This window comes from Vollenhovia emeryi, unplaced genomic scaffold (assembly GCF_000949405.1).
Source record: "Vollenhovia emeryi isolate VEMERY1.0 unplaced genomic scaffold, V.emery_V1.0 DF939120.1, whole genome shotgun sequence".
Lineage (NCBI taxonomy): Eukaryota > Metazoa > Arthropoda > Insecta > Hymenoptera > Formicidae > Vollenhovia > Vollenhovia emeryi.
This window is the reverse complement of record NW_011967246.1, coordinates 315,465-330,285: the sequence shown is the minus strand read 5'-3', so window position 1 is coordinate 330,285 and position 14,821 is coordinate 315,465. Positions and strand designations below refer to the sequence as shown.

Below are 14,821 nucleotides of genomic sequence, written 5' to 3'. Positions count from 1 at the left end.
TAGTTGAAGTATCAAGAAGCAGTCTGGTTAAGGCAACCAGTATCGTCACTGCTGCAACAATGTCATTTAACCATTGCTCTGTGGTTATAACAACCAGATAATTAGTTGTTCCATATTTTACTATTTAATCTGGTTGACACAACCAGAATTCTGTTTGTGACAACTATATTGTTTTTTCCGTGTAGATTTAAAGAAATAGATACGAAGTCTCTTAGAAATTCCAGTCTCGATGAAATACAATTTTGGTCAAGGCGAAGAAATGATTTCTTTGAAATTAAATAAAAGTCTAAGAAGGTCAAGCAAATTTGTTTGATTTCAAGTCAACTTTTGGTTGATACCGTTTCACGAAACAACGAATCTCTGTTGGAAGCTTGGCCACTGTTGCAAAGCTCAAGTTAATTCTTCGCGGCTCGATATAAATAACTGTCAATTGTGCACCAATTTTTTAAATAATAATATTAAGTGTTGTATCCTATGTTTTTATGTTTTTAAAAATAATACAAGCAATACGAATGTTCAATTGCGTACTTTACAATCGCAAAGTTGAAAAAGCGACGAAAAGTTCAAACGACATAGCGACAGCTCACGGTGGTTTCACGGCGAAACCACTGGGGGGCGCAAAGGGTTAAACGGGAGCTTTTTCACCGGTGCCGAGCCGAAGGACGAACTCGGCGAAATTTAGGACTCCGTATCTCCGCTTTGACGAAAAATGGCGCCGTTCCTCGTTGGTTCTTTGTCTGATTTACGGTCCTTTCACTTTGTTCTTCTGATCGCGATCGCCCCGTGCGTGCACGCAAGCACGCATGCATGCACGCACGCACGCACACCAGGCCGGGGTGCGCGACGCGTGTCTAAATCGTGTTGGTGTTACGTACCCGGGCGCCGTCCGCGTCGTCGTACACGGTTGTGAAACGCCGCCGTGGCGTGACGAATTATAAGGTGCCGGTTGCGAGGTGACATTTCTATCCGCCTACGAGTTTCTGGCGCGAGCGCTCGGTTTCGATACAATTCGCGTCGCCGATCGGAACAATACACGGCCGAGCGTCGCACAATTAGCCTCAACTTAATTCTGTTGAACTTAATTCGCGCAGAAACGCAGAGACGCATCTATTTCCCCTCGGATATCGCGGAAATGGGCCAATTAAGAACGCAAACGCTTTATAACGAAAATTATCTTACCTGCAGCACCGTACAGTTATCTATTATTCGTTCTCATCTCTCATTAGTATCGTGTACCTTTAATTCCCTTTAATCTTATTGTTAATATCTTTAATTTCTTAATAAAGGAGGGACATGCTCGTTCGATGTGAATACAAATAAGACAAAAGGGTGCTATACAAGGTGGTAATATGAAAAAATTGCATTTGAAAAATCATACAAAAGAGGCGAACGTTTCGACTGTTACAAAGTCTTTATCAGCGTATAGAAAGGAACAAATGTAAAAAGACAATTAAACGTTAAATAAAATAGCGTCGGTATACAACAAAATTATCGCTTATGGAACAATACCACACGGAAAAAAGAATGATGTTGTATCAACAAGATCAGTGTAATTGAAATAGAATCGAATGAAACAACTTTCAGTATTAATAAATGAAAAACATGAGATTGTTGTCTTAATGATCTGGAGATTCAGTTCGATGGTTAAAATTGAAATCCATAGCAAATAAAATTGAGTGCATTATTTACGTTTGCGGCAGCCCGTGACATTAACAAATTTAATTCAAGCAACTTCATTTCGTTTAATTCAACAGCATTGTTTTTCCGTGCATGAGACGCAATATAAAGTAACTAGAGCCCGCGTCCTTGTCCACGAGATGTAAGAAGTGGGAGACGAGAAATCGGTCCTATTTTGGCAAAGATTGACGTCTTCGATTCCTTCTCGCGAGGGATTGCATTTGCGAGATACGTGGAATATGATTTCGCGCGTCTATTTATCGTAAAGCGAATACCTATCACCGCCTCGAGAGCACTCCCGCGTACCCTCGTTCACATCGGAGCCTTCATCGCCTCTTAGCGCCGTCAGCCCACAAAGACGGGCTCTCGTGATCGCCGCTACCCACTTGGTCTCGGATCCAACCGGCGTCGTGCAGCCTCCAGCTTCCACCCCGCGCGGCGTGATTTGGCTCTGTAAGGCCCGGTTTCACCAACTTGACTTTAAGCTTAGCTTAAGTCGTTCTTCGTCTCTTGCCAACTGTCACTTCAGAAAGAGACAAACGCGAATTACACCGAGATTTAAGCGACGTTTGATGAAAAACCGGGCCTAAGAAGACCGTACCGTTCTCATTCACGCGGCCGCGTACGGTTACCCGCCGCGAGGGGGATAGCGTGCCGTCGCCGGGCGCCGTGTGTACGATATTTTCCCGTTTTCGCTCCCCGTCCCTTCTCCCCCGACGGCGTGTAAACACGATTTGCATGTATGACTCGCGGTGAATAACGGCGGCGCGCGAGAGAAGAGAGGAGGAGGGTTTCTTTCCCCGCGTCGGCGAACCGCCGAACGACCGACTCGGCGCGGAGCTCTCTGTCAATATCGACGCGGCTTCCGGAGGCCCCCGTAACCGCGCACGCCGCGATTCCATTTCCAAGTCCTCGAGTCACTTGACAGCATGTCCGGTTACTATCAGGAGAGCGACTCGTCTCGACTGTCTCTCGCCGATCTGTAGAAACTGCACCGGAGTCTGCGACGCGCGCGGCGAGTCTCCGCGAATCGACAACGCCGTTCCCTGTCGTCACTCTCGTTAAGAATTTTGACGAAACTTAATAAATCGGCAACATTTTGAGAAACATCTAAACGCGCATCGGCACTTAATTTCGCTACTCTTAAATCGCCATCGAATTAACGCGCGGGTTCGCAAAAAGGGAGTAAAAAGTGGATCTACGGGACGAGCCGGCTCTCGACCGTCTGGAAAGTTTAGTAAAATCGGGGGCACGCGCGCGGGACACCGCGCGCTCGCATGCGAAATAAAAGAAATTATTTCGTCTCGAGACGAAGCTAGTTCCGCGATGCGAGGCTGACGGTGAATTAATTAAGGCCGCCCGTGTTCAGCTCGGGAGGCCGGCGAGAGGATACACCGCGAATTGTCCGGCGAGAGTGTCGCGAGTCCGACCGCGGATGTGACTGTTGCGCGCTCAAAATATGATAAACGACGAAAAACAAACCGCGAACTTGGCGCGGCGGCGTCCGGCGTGTGCTCGCTCACGTTCCACAAACGGCGACACATCCAGGACGCGTCGAGCCCAATGACATTATCGTTTTATATTCCACGCATCATTACTCGGCCACTATTTAAGCGTGTTCTCTCTTTCAAAATAAACGTCCGAGAGTGAGCAATTATCGCGGACGCGCGGCGTTTCCCGATCCCACCCACCCCCCCTCCCCTGGCAGCGGGAAAGTACCGGCGGTTACGTACGCCATAAGCTCTCGGCGCGGGATATTTAATCCCAGAAACTTCTAAATTAAAATACTTTCGGCCGACAGCGCCCGCGTCCGTCTGCCCGTCGCGCGACTAATACTTTGTTTTGTTCCCCTGCCGGAGGACGCGATCGCCACCAGCGGTCGCCTTAGCCGAGTGACATTTTCTATTTCTATACTTTATTAAATAACATACGCCGTCGCCCCTCAAGTCGCGAGAACGGCGTCTCGTCGCACCAAGGTGGAGGTTGAGGAACCCTCTGCGCGTGACGTTTGTAGAGAGGCCCCCGAGTGCGGCGGTACACCCCATGCGAATCGTCGGGTTCAATGCGGCATAATATACGACCCTTGTATGGGCAGGTGGTACTCGGCGCGGTACACAAACGCGAGTGTACAGATGCGCAGGTAGACGTCGACGTGACACGGCGGGGCTGACAGTGTCGTGGTGCTCGCGACGGGCCCCTCTGGCTTACGATTTAACGGAGTCTATACGAGAACAAACCCCCGTCGAAGCGATTCGGAATCCTCGACACGGAAAAACGAGGGACGTCGGTCGCCTGTCCCCGTCGCGTTGCAACGCACCCGGTTTTCCCCGTCCCTTGGCTCCCCCTCCCCCTCTTTTTCCCCCCCCGTTGTCCATTTGCCTTTAAGGAGGTAACGCACGAATAATGGTCGCCGCTCGTCCGGTCCTTTCGTATTGCCTCTCTCGTTTTTCCCCCCGGGGACCCGCACGCGTCCCTCCCACCCACGCGCCTTTGTGTCCTGCGCTCCATTCTCCGCTCCGCGAGACGCTTTTTCGTCGGCTGCGAGGGGGAGAAAAAAAAACGAGTAAAATGGGGCGTCGTCCCGAGCGCGGCGGCCGGCGGTCCATTGTATCTCGGGCTAACTGAGTTTGGTCTTGTTGATAATTCGATTGTCGGTGGCCGCGCGACTGGTAATTTAAATCCGCCCGCTCGCCGACTGCGCGACGGGACGACCGCCGTTATCAACTATAGCGAATTACGTCGCATTGTGTGCCCCACGGAGATATTCGCGGGGAAACGATCGTCGTAAAGCACGCGCGAATTACACGATTTATTTATCGTATCGCGCCGCGTACGGGCGATAAATCCATTTTATCTCCAACTTTGCCCGCGCGTTTCGCGATGATTTAAAGCGGCAAAAAGCACCCGATGCAAGCGCAAGTGCGTATAGAGAATTTTTAAATTACTGCCTCTGTTCCCTCTGTCAAACCCGTTCACGGAATTTCGAGTTAATAGGGTTCTTGGGTTTTAAAAAATGGAATTTAATAGAGATATAGATAACTCGTGACAACGCGTACATCTACACGTATTTCAAGCTCTGTGAAATAGGAATGAATTAAAATGAAGGAATTTTATATTGGCTCACCGGGGTGGAAGGTTCGATTTGTTTCGTATAGATCGAAAGAAAAATTCATAAATATATTTTGCTTTGACACCGAGGAAGCCCCAAAGAAAGAAACACGCTTCGTTAATTCCTGTCGCGGAGTTGCGTCGTCGCCGGTTTTCAGGATCGATGCTTGCCCGCCGTTTCCCTCCCTCACCCTCGTCTTCCACGTCCCCGGCGAATCTTGCTCTACGCTGGCTCTGCACCGGGGGAGACCTTATTGTAGCCGAACGACGATGAGAAATAAAAATGGGGTGTACGCGCGAGTAAAAATAAAGATAAACAGTTGGCGAGAGGAAAACGATCCTTCGCCAAGTTCCTTTTACTAAATAAGGCGTTAATAATACGCTTTGAATTCCGGCCGCGGTTTTTCCGCGACGCGATGGTGCACGAACCTCCGGCCGTTTCCCCGCGAGATGCTGCGACTTTTGCGCGCGAGGCGAGTCAAAATGGATCTCGCGTTTCGCTCGATCCCGGCGCATTGGTAGCGATTGGCCAAGCAAAGAGTTCAATTTCTTCTTTTCCTAAAGGTGGTGCGCAAAACCCGTTTGACATTTACAGGCATACGCAGTCGTCCCGTTCTCGGCCTATGGGCCGCCTCATTGTACGCGGCCGGGCGCCGACGACGATGACGTTTCGACTACGACGCCGTCGTGGAGATATTAATTCACGGCGTAACGCATGATTTATCGAGGATGGTACTGACGCAAGACCGTTCCTCTAACACCCCATAATTATGACCGATAGCCTTCACGTGCTTACCACTTTGCCTCGTGTCGTTTGCGTAACTGAGCACTGTGTGCTCGAGGCTTCCGGTATCTTCGCTCGCGCAATGTCGTCGTGTTACATGACTTTACGGGGGGGAGGGGGGGGCATAATTTTCCTAATCCTCGACTACAATAATTAATTTTCAGAGACCTGTTGGGAGTCCCTCGTTAGCTCTTTTGATCCTAATTGCATCTCATTGCATCTCGCGTTGCTGAGTTTCCGAAAAAAGGGGAAAAAACAGTGATTAACGTGAAAGTTTACCCCTGCTTCGTGTAATGTTGGACGAGTGGTGCCTGACGCCACCGTAAAATGCGTGCAATTTCTTTTTTCTGCGGTCTGACAGACGCGAGGGAAAATAAATAACGGCAGATATCGATGATGCAGACAGATCGGGAATAGAAGCTACGAGAAAGTAGCAGCTTGTACGAATGCATTTCGAAAGGCATACCGTTCGAAAGTGACGACAGGCCGTCGGCAGGCCTAGAAACAATGTACGGTGCACGTTGAAACGGGCGACGAACGAACGAACGAACGAACGGAGCGGTACTGCACGCGCTTATCGCGGCCACACCTAATCGCTCTGATTACGGCGATCGTTGTCTCGCGCCCGGATCTTTAAAACCCGGTTCGCCACCGCCGTCGCTCGCCGCGCGAGATCCCGTGTAATGCTTGTTAACGAGAGCTCGTTCGCAGATTAATGATAATCGCGACGATCGAAAAGGAGTCCCCCCGCCGAACGAAGGCGCAACGATTACGCGATGGCGCAACACGCGTGGGTCAGACTGTTCTTCGCAAGTCCAGCAATTCGTTTATGCAATACTCGTGCGGCGTGCGCTTTAAAGAATACCTTTACCATTGGAAAACATTTCTTAAGGTCTGCGTCCAGGATGCTAGGACTTGGTCCAAGTTCTAATTCCGAGAGATGTGTAGCCGATCGACCTGCAGCTACTCCGTAAAAGCTACAAGTCGATCGGCGGCACATTCCTCGAAACTAGAACTTGGACCAAGTTCTAGCATCGCGGACACAGGCCTTTACGAAGCGGAGCTATTTTTCTGGATCCTGATTCAGTATTCGTAACAGTGGATACCACTCGAAAAGTTTCAAGATAAAACATAGGGACAACGGGGCACCTCGTGGGGGTCTCGTTGGCGCCGGGGTTAAGGTCTAGTACCGAGCTGAGACACCCGGATCTACGATCGGTTCGCCAATGTCCACGAAGTGGACGCGGTTTCAAAGTCGATCGTTGCGCGCGCGCGCGCGCGCATATGACGTGCGTGTCGGTCGCGTGCACCACGCCGTGCATGTACGTACACGCGGGCAGGCAGAATGAACAGCCTGGAGTTCGCCGGCCGAGAGAAAGTGAACCAGTTGGCGGTGTTGGCGAATTTCTCGTCGTGGCGAAGCGAATAAGCGCGCGCTGCGCTGTGCCTGCCTCGCAATGCCTACCTGTTGCGAACCGGCAACCGTGCCTCCGTCGCACGCCGATTACGCCCCGCGCCGAGCGATTAATTGAGAGCCGCCGACCGGCCCAGCGATTTTTGGGGGGACCGCCTTCCTTTTCCGCGCCGGCGAGCACACCGAGCCGGACGCGCCCCCACGGGGCCCCGTTCTTATTAAACGCGGAAAGCGAACGTCTGGTTATGGACGGCGGCGGACTGCCATTCCGCTGATCGTGTACTACTTCTCTTGGTTCTACTTACCTGCATAAGCATCAACTATAGCCTTCCCCAAAACCTCCGATCGCAGCGGGGCTGAAAGCACGCGTGTATCGAGCGCCGAAGTGCACAACCGAGGGGGAAACCGCTGAGTGTGGTGTACAGATTTGCGGCATTACTGGGCATTACTGGGCATTCTTTTGGGCATTAGGCCTTGCTGGGGCATTATAAAGATAAAATAGATAAATAAGACAATAAGATAGATAATAAAATAGATAACAAGATAAATAAGATAATAAGATAAAGTAATGCCCACTGGGCATTAGTGGGCATTGGTGTACCAGATTTTGGTCGGCGGTTTCCCCCCCCCCCCCCTCGTGCACAACGGTCTCGCGAAACGATACTCATTCTTTTTTCTTTCGTTTCGAGTAACCGGTCCGATCTAATCCGGTCTTTGACGAAATCAGCCGTAATATAATTGCAGTATTCAGCGGTCGTTTATATTCCGACATGTCCCAAGTGTGTCATTATTTATTGATATGACGATAAATAGTTCGACGGGCTAATCAAAGTTCGCGGGGCCACGAATTAACGGGTTACGTGTAAATCTCATGGTGCGTCGCGGCGCACATAGTTGTGCATTTAATTACTTAATTAGATAGCCTTTTTTGCCGCGATGACCACTGCCGTATGTTATTATACCAGCGGCGCGAATTACAACCACCGTGGCGCGTGTCGATTGCTAGCAGCAGCAGCAGCAGCAGCAGCTGGTTTGTTACGTGCATTCAGGGTTAACGAACCGAAAATGCGTTCCTATTTTCCATCGCGATTGCAAAATGATTGCAAAACAAGCGTGCCCCAATGCGCCCGCACTCGCGGTATCCGCCGCCAAAAATTGGATCAGAAATCAAAGTGGAGCACACGCTTTCGCCTTTATTTGCCCAAGTAAAAACGACCGAGGGGAAGCATGAATAAAGACACCGAATGCTGGAAGTCGAGGCGTACGTTCCGCAGCGAGTGTCACGAAACGATAATTCGAGGGGGAAGCCGCTGATCAAAATCTTGTACACCAATGCCCAACTATTGCTCAGTGGGGCATTACTTTGTCGCATTACCTTATTTTATCTTATTTATCTTGTTTTATCTTATTTTATCTTTATAATTCCCCAGTAATCTGTATACACCACAATGCCCTCGGCGGTTTAGCCCTCGCGATAATTTTATCGAGGGCGAGCAAAGTAAAGTGTACAGTGAAATGAATACGAGCAGCAATAATTAGGGAGTGCCGTAATTCGGCCGTTTTTATTTACCACGAATAAATTTGCGTTTATATTTGTTCATATTGCAAAATACCTGATACTTCTCGCCTTTTTCGCCAACGCGCTATACTTCTGGGATTTTAGTACGCGCATTTACACCGAAGAAAACTTTTCGCTACCGTAGCTAATTACGGTGCGCTAAAAATATTTTGTCGCCGTAACTGTAAATTTCTAAAGCACAGCAAACGGTTTGCCGTCGCACCTAATATAATAGGCACAGTAGCAAAATACACTGTAAAAAAATTACATGTAAAATTGCAATTATTATAGTGGGTAACGTTGGGATCATCTGTTAAAGGTGTACATTTATGTACGTCAGTAAATTTACTCCTTGTAAAATTGTTACCTTATATCACAGATAAACTGCTTGCTTTTGATTGTGTAAATTTTACAATTTTTTGTAAAAGTACATACATTTATATGTTTCCGTTATTAATAGTGTAATCGCTACACTTATTATGTATGTAATTTTACATACTTTTTCTACAATGTATTTATCTATTACGACTAAATGTCAGCTGTCCATATTTTACAACTGAGATTTAGCTGCCACGTGCAGTTTTTAGCTACGGCAGCTACACGTTTCTTTCCGTGTATTAGTACAGTTGCCATGAAATTACAATATTTATAGGAGGGAAATTCGTTGATTTAGAAAAGCGTGTTTCTTCTCGCTATTCTCAATTCGACAAAGGCGCATTGTCAAGTGTCCCCGAAATACCATAGACTAGACATATCTTACGCGGAATCGTGTCGATGTAAAACGCGTGCGCTTGCGCAACCGCGCGCACGCATGAGATATCAGTGCGCAACGCGGACTTTTTGCTTTTTTCGTCCGTTCCCGATCGCGTGCGGGGCAAAATGTTTCTAAACATAGCCGCGACCAGCCGCGTCTATTTTTCCCCGTTTCGACGAACCACGCGCGTGTCGGAGTATCGCCCCGTCTCTCATAATCAAGTTGTTAGCGTCATGTCGGTGATGGCTCGCGATTAACTTGTTGTTAGAGAGTAATCAACGTCCCCGTCGAAATCGATTGTAGCGTTATGGCGATAAACGATTGATAACGGCGGCATGGCGGGCCGGGGAGAAACGCGCGTGCTGCGCGATTATGATAAGGAGGAAGTTTCTCGCAAACAACCGCCGTTAGCTATGATTAATCGGTAATCGAAATTCGGCTACGTTCGCCGCAGGCAATTAGCGAATCGATCGTCGCGCGAGAAGAGATGAACGCGAGGCAAATAATTAATCGCGGATAACTCGCAGACCGAGGACTAAGATGTATGGCGGGCTATTGTTAACGCGATGGGCTCAGAAATCCAATTCTGGTAGAGAGCGGGATAAAGGGTCGCTGCCGCCGCCACCGCCGCCACCACCACCACCGCCGTCGGGGGTGAAAACGCGATGCGTGAGAGACGAGGGGGAGTCAGGGGTTGTACTCAGGACGTGGAGTTATTGACCTGCCGACGAGGAGACTCTCTTGTTCGGGAGGAATGGCTGGCAAGAACCTTCCCGAGGTCGTTTGCGTGGCGCGCGAGACGTCTCGTTGTCGTCGAGGCGGAACGTTGAAAAGAATCAGCCGCACGTCCTTTGATCGACTAAAAAAAAAGCCAGACGGACTTCATTTTATATTCATTATACGTATAGCTTGAATACATTGCAATGATACGGGGGTGCAAATTATATGACACTTTTATGCATTTTCTTATTTTTCCGATGGCGTAAAAACGAGGGGGGAAACCGCTGAGGGCATTGTGGTGTACAGATTTGCGGCATTACTAGGCATTTTTTGGGCATTAGGCCTCGCTGGGGCATTATAAAAATAAAATAAGATAAACACAAACTTGAAGGAATAAAGGACTAAGAGCCGTGACAGGGTGTTAGTGTCTAAATATTTTATTTTAAAATTATTGCGAGAAAATATCACCTCAGCCTGGGTTTGAACCTGGATCTCCCTCTCGCTAGGTGGGCGTCTCAACCAATTCGACCACCGAGGCATGTGGAAGTATTCATTGCAATAAACAGTCTAATGTTGAATGACGCCCGCCTAGCGAGAGGAAGGTCCAGGTTCAAACCCTGGCTGAGGTGATATTTTTTCGCAATAAATTTAGAATCAAATATTTAGACACTAACACCTTGTCACGGCCCTTAGTCCTTTATTCCTTCAAATTTGTGTTTATCACATTTGAGCCATACGAATTTTATTAATTTGTTAAAATGAGATAAAATAAGATAAAGTAATGCCCACTGGGCATTAGTGGGCATTGATGTACAAGATTTTGGTCAGCGGTTTCCCCCTCGCGTAAAAATGTCGAATGTTTCGATGCGCTCATCATTCGTTGCGTTTCTTATAAGTGAATTCGATCGTGGTTATTGAAACCTCTCCTCCAGTTGCCTTTTCGCCTCTTCGCTCGCTCGCATTTCCGACCAATAAAGCCAACTACCCGCATCGGCAGTGGCAGTGACGATGAAATCTCATTTCGAAGCGGGGGAGAAAAATTGTCAGAGGGAAACACTCTGTCTTATTAATATTATGCGACAATGCACATACGTCGGCGATCTCTTGTTAATTCCAGTGCGTCCTTGAAGGGCTCCCCGCCGAGTCGTTCACTGCCGCCTAACCCCTGCCTAGAAGTATTCGCTCCAAGACTCGTTTAGGAGAAAACCGCCTGCCCGGTTGCTTTTTAATAGATTCGCCATACCATTCCACTCTATGCGTCGACGCATAGAATGGAAATGCTCGGAATGACAATGGCGATTCGATGTGCACTTTCGAATAACAGAACGGACAGGCGCGGTTATTAGAATAATTAAAAACTGTAATGGATCCCCTTATTGAGTGAAAGCGACCGAGCGGGGCGACGCTTGATTATTTCGTCGCGTTTATGTAACACACCGTGGAAATATAATTGCCCCGCCGTATTACGCCGTGGGTACCCCTGCCTCACACGTACACGCGCAGCGCAAATAGGGGATCCGCAACGACACTCTGTTTGTCATGCAAGCGTGACAGAGTGTCGGTCGTAAAATTCACGCCGCGGCGTGACCGTAATGGACTTTGTCGGCTGTCATCTAATGCCCCACCGTCGCTTTTTTTCCCCGCCAGAATGTAACCGCGACACATCGACGGTTCCAAGATGAGGAATTATCGCCGGATCAGTGAAAGCATATCACTCCGCGCATCGACCGATACATAGGTCTAGAATGTGTGTGAGAGAAAGAGAGAGGACGGGGGGAGGGGGGGGGGAAGAATCGAGTACATCAATTGCAGAGTACATTTTAGTCACGCGATCTTTTTCGCACTTTGTACGAATTTCAATGTACGAACCTTCGCCGTTTCGCGAAAGATTTCACTTTCGGTCGCTCACCTTGAGCGAAATTGGTCGCAAAATTTCCCGTTGGGCGGAACAGTGCGGCGTCCGGCATTTCTCGCCGGAGGGAAAACGCGGATTGAAAATCGGGGAAGAGTTCGGTTTTGCACGCTGTCGTTAGTGGACTTTTTTTTTTACGCGCGCTGAAGGATTGGAAAGGAAAGTACGTGAGATCGCAGGGCGATATTCCTCGGCGCGATCGCCGCGGGAAAGAGGGAAATCATTTTTCACCCGCGAGCCCGGCACTCTCATAGCGCGCCGTTGCTCAGAGGTCAATCCTGGTCGACCCAGCGCGCCCGAGTAAACGCGATCTTCCGCGACGCGATTAATTTTCTCGCGTGCCCGCCGCGCTCGCGCGTGCAGGTACCGTCCGCTCTGGCATGCCTCGAACTGACGACGAGTCGAAACTGCGTGAACCTCGCGCATACAGCCTTGGACAAAAGTCTCGGACACCCTCGTATTTAATTACACTACAAATCTACCCTGGTAGAAGTGTCATGCATTCTTCGAGCAGTCACTACTGAGAAAAAAATCTTCAAAAATTTATTTGAGGCATACAATGTTCATTTCACTGAAATAAACATATGCCACATTTTTCTCAGTGTAGAGCAAATGCCTAGTCATTGTCTACGCAAACTGCATATATTTTTACTACACTGCGAGAAAGTCTTTGACAATAACATATGCCACAAATAAATTTTCAAAGACTTTTCTCAGTGTAGATAGTTGTATTAACTTTCGTCTAGTGACTGAGAAGTAAACTACTTGGAATCCCAATCAAGATGTAAAGTTTTTCTTACAGCTACTGCATATAAAAGATGCGCAAAATCTGAACCCAATTACTGAACAAGAGAGCAGAACTATAAGTATTTTAATAAATAATAATCCGTTAATAGCAAATGCCCAGTTATTGTCTACGCAAACTGCATATATTTTTACCACACTGAGAAAAAAGTCTTTGAAAATTTATTGGTGGCATATAAATGTTTATTTCAGTGAAACTGAACTGAACGCTTTTTTCTCAGTGCAGGAAAACCGCTTCAGTATCGACAAATAAAACTCTGTCAAGTTCTTGTGCATTTTCTATGCAGTATTGTTAGAACTAATGAAAATACAGTGATACTAGACAGTAACTGGAAGGGTGTCTAGAGAAACCGCACACATTTCTACCAGGGTAAATACGTTACTTTTGTACACATTTAGATTTGCAGCGTATACTGCACTGAATTGAATTTAATATCAGAAAGATTTTCGCTGTTCGAAGGTCGTTTTACCGTCTTAAGCGACGGAAGCGACGACCGATCTGGTAAACGACCTTTAAAAAGTAGAAATGGTCCAAGTGGTAGATCAGGAGGAGGTTGCCCGACAATTTTGTCTACGGCTGTATATAAATATCGTAAGCGCATCATCGCGCCGCGCGGACGATAGCGTTGGCAAATCATAGACGCGAGTCTAATGCGAGTCTAATGAGAAATCGAGGATCGACGGGACGTTACGAGGGATATGTAAAAGGCGAAATGCCTCCTCTCGCTCGATCGGCATAATGTGAACGGACGGTCGTTAGGCGATCGTTAGGACGTATCGGCACTCTTGCGAAAGAGGGATTGACACGAAATTATCTAAAATCGATCCGTAATGAATGCGAGAAAGTTGTCATTCTTGCCGATTTCTTTCCGTGTTTCTGGCCGGCGACAATGGTCCGAGCGCGCGAGGAGAACCGCGGCGCCGTCTCGCGTTTAGACGCGCGAGCCGCGGGCTCTCTTGCCGCGGCGGTGGTTACTTTCCCTTTCCGCGCTATCGCCGGGAGACAAGAGAGGCGCGTACGTAAAAGTTACACGCAAAATCGCCGCCCGCCCGTCCCGCGCGATATAATGCAACTCGCCGCGCGGTTACGAGATCGTTGCGCCGCGATTTCACGCGGTCGCAAAACAGCGCGTTTTACGCCCCGGCCCCTTTGTGCGGGCGCCGATCGCGCACGCTCGGCGAATTACCGGCCGCTCGTCGCTCGTACACACTAACGAAGTCGGACGGGGGCGATAGGTAGCGATAGCCGGGTAATTGCGCCAATCGATCCTACGCTCGTGTATCGTTCTGTTGTTAATACTCGGCGCGATAAGTCTCCGCGACCGGAATTCCACGCGACGCTTCTTGGCCTTCGCCCGCGTATCTTATCGACCGGTGAATTATTCGCGTTGCCAACGCGTTATTCTTTTACACTGTAATAGTTATACAGTTTTCCGCATACTCCGCAAAAGTATTTCGCCGCGCGGCGAACGACGCGAGGGGGGGGGGGAGGAGAGGGGGAGGGCGCCGGAGAGAAAAAGGTCTGACACGCGGAACTCTTCCGCTCGCTAATACATTAACTTTCTAACCGCTGGCTTCGAATTTGAATCCATATTTATGAGGAAAATAATTAACCTTGATTTTTTTGTCTGTTTCAGAATAAGAGCAGCGAGAAACCTAAAATACAGTTCCTAGGAAATGAAGGGGTGAGTGAGAGCCAAACTTTTCTTTCCCGGTCGCGACGGCCGTGCGTTAAACTCGCGCGAGAACTGCGGCATTGAATCCGACGCGTTGTCGGTCGATCATGCGGAGAGATAAGAGGAGATTAGAGATAACAGGACATTCGCAAACAGATATCGAGATTTTAAACTTTCCATTGAAACGATGAGAAAGAAGTTCTGTGTTCTCGCCTGTGGAAAAACGGCGTCCGCCTGTTTTCTCACTCGGCCCGGGGTTTGCCGAAACTGCACGCGTAAGCCACCGTGTCTCCTTGAATCGCCGTTTAGCGCCTGTGACGTTAGCGCACGATGATACGAATAATCAGCGATTTTTTTTCCCCCGACTTACGATCGCAGACGTTAAAGGCCTGTGTCCGCAAAGCTAGAACTTGG

The 14,821-nt window shown here is 48.6% G+C and overlaps 1 protein-coding gene across 1 annotated transcript in view; it reads left to right on the top strand.

The window, feature by feature from the left end:
- Positions 1–14,821, top strand: part of LOC105570385 (RNA polymerase II elongation factor Ell) — a 92,473-nt gene that overhangs the window by 17,447 nt on the left and 60,205 nt on the right. The window contains exon 2 of the mRNA XM_012027531.1: positions 14,369–14,416. Coding sequence (XP_011882921.1) covers positions 14,369–14,416 — 48 coding nt within the window. The remainder of the gene's footprint in view (positions 1–14,368; positions 14,417–14,821) is intronic.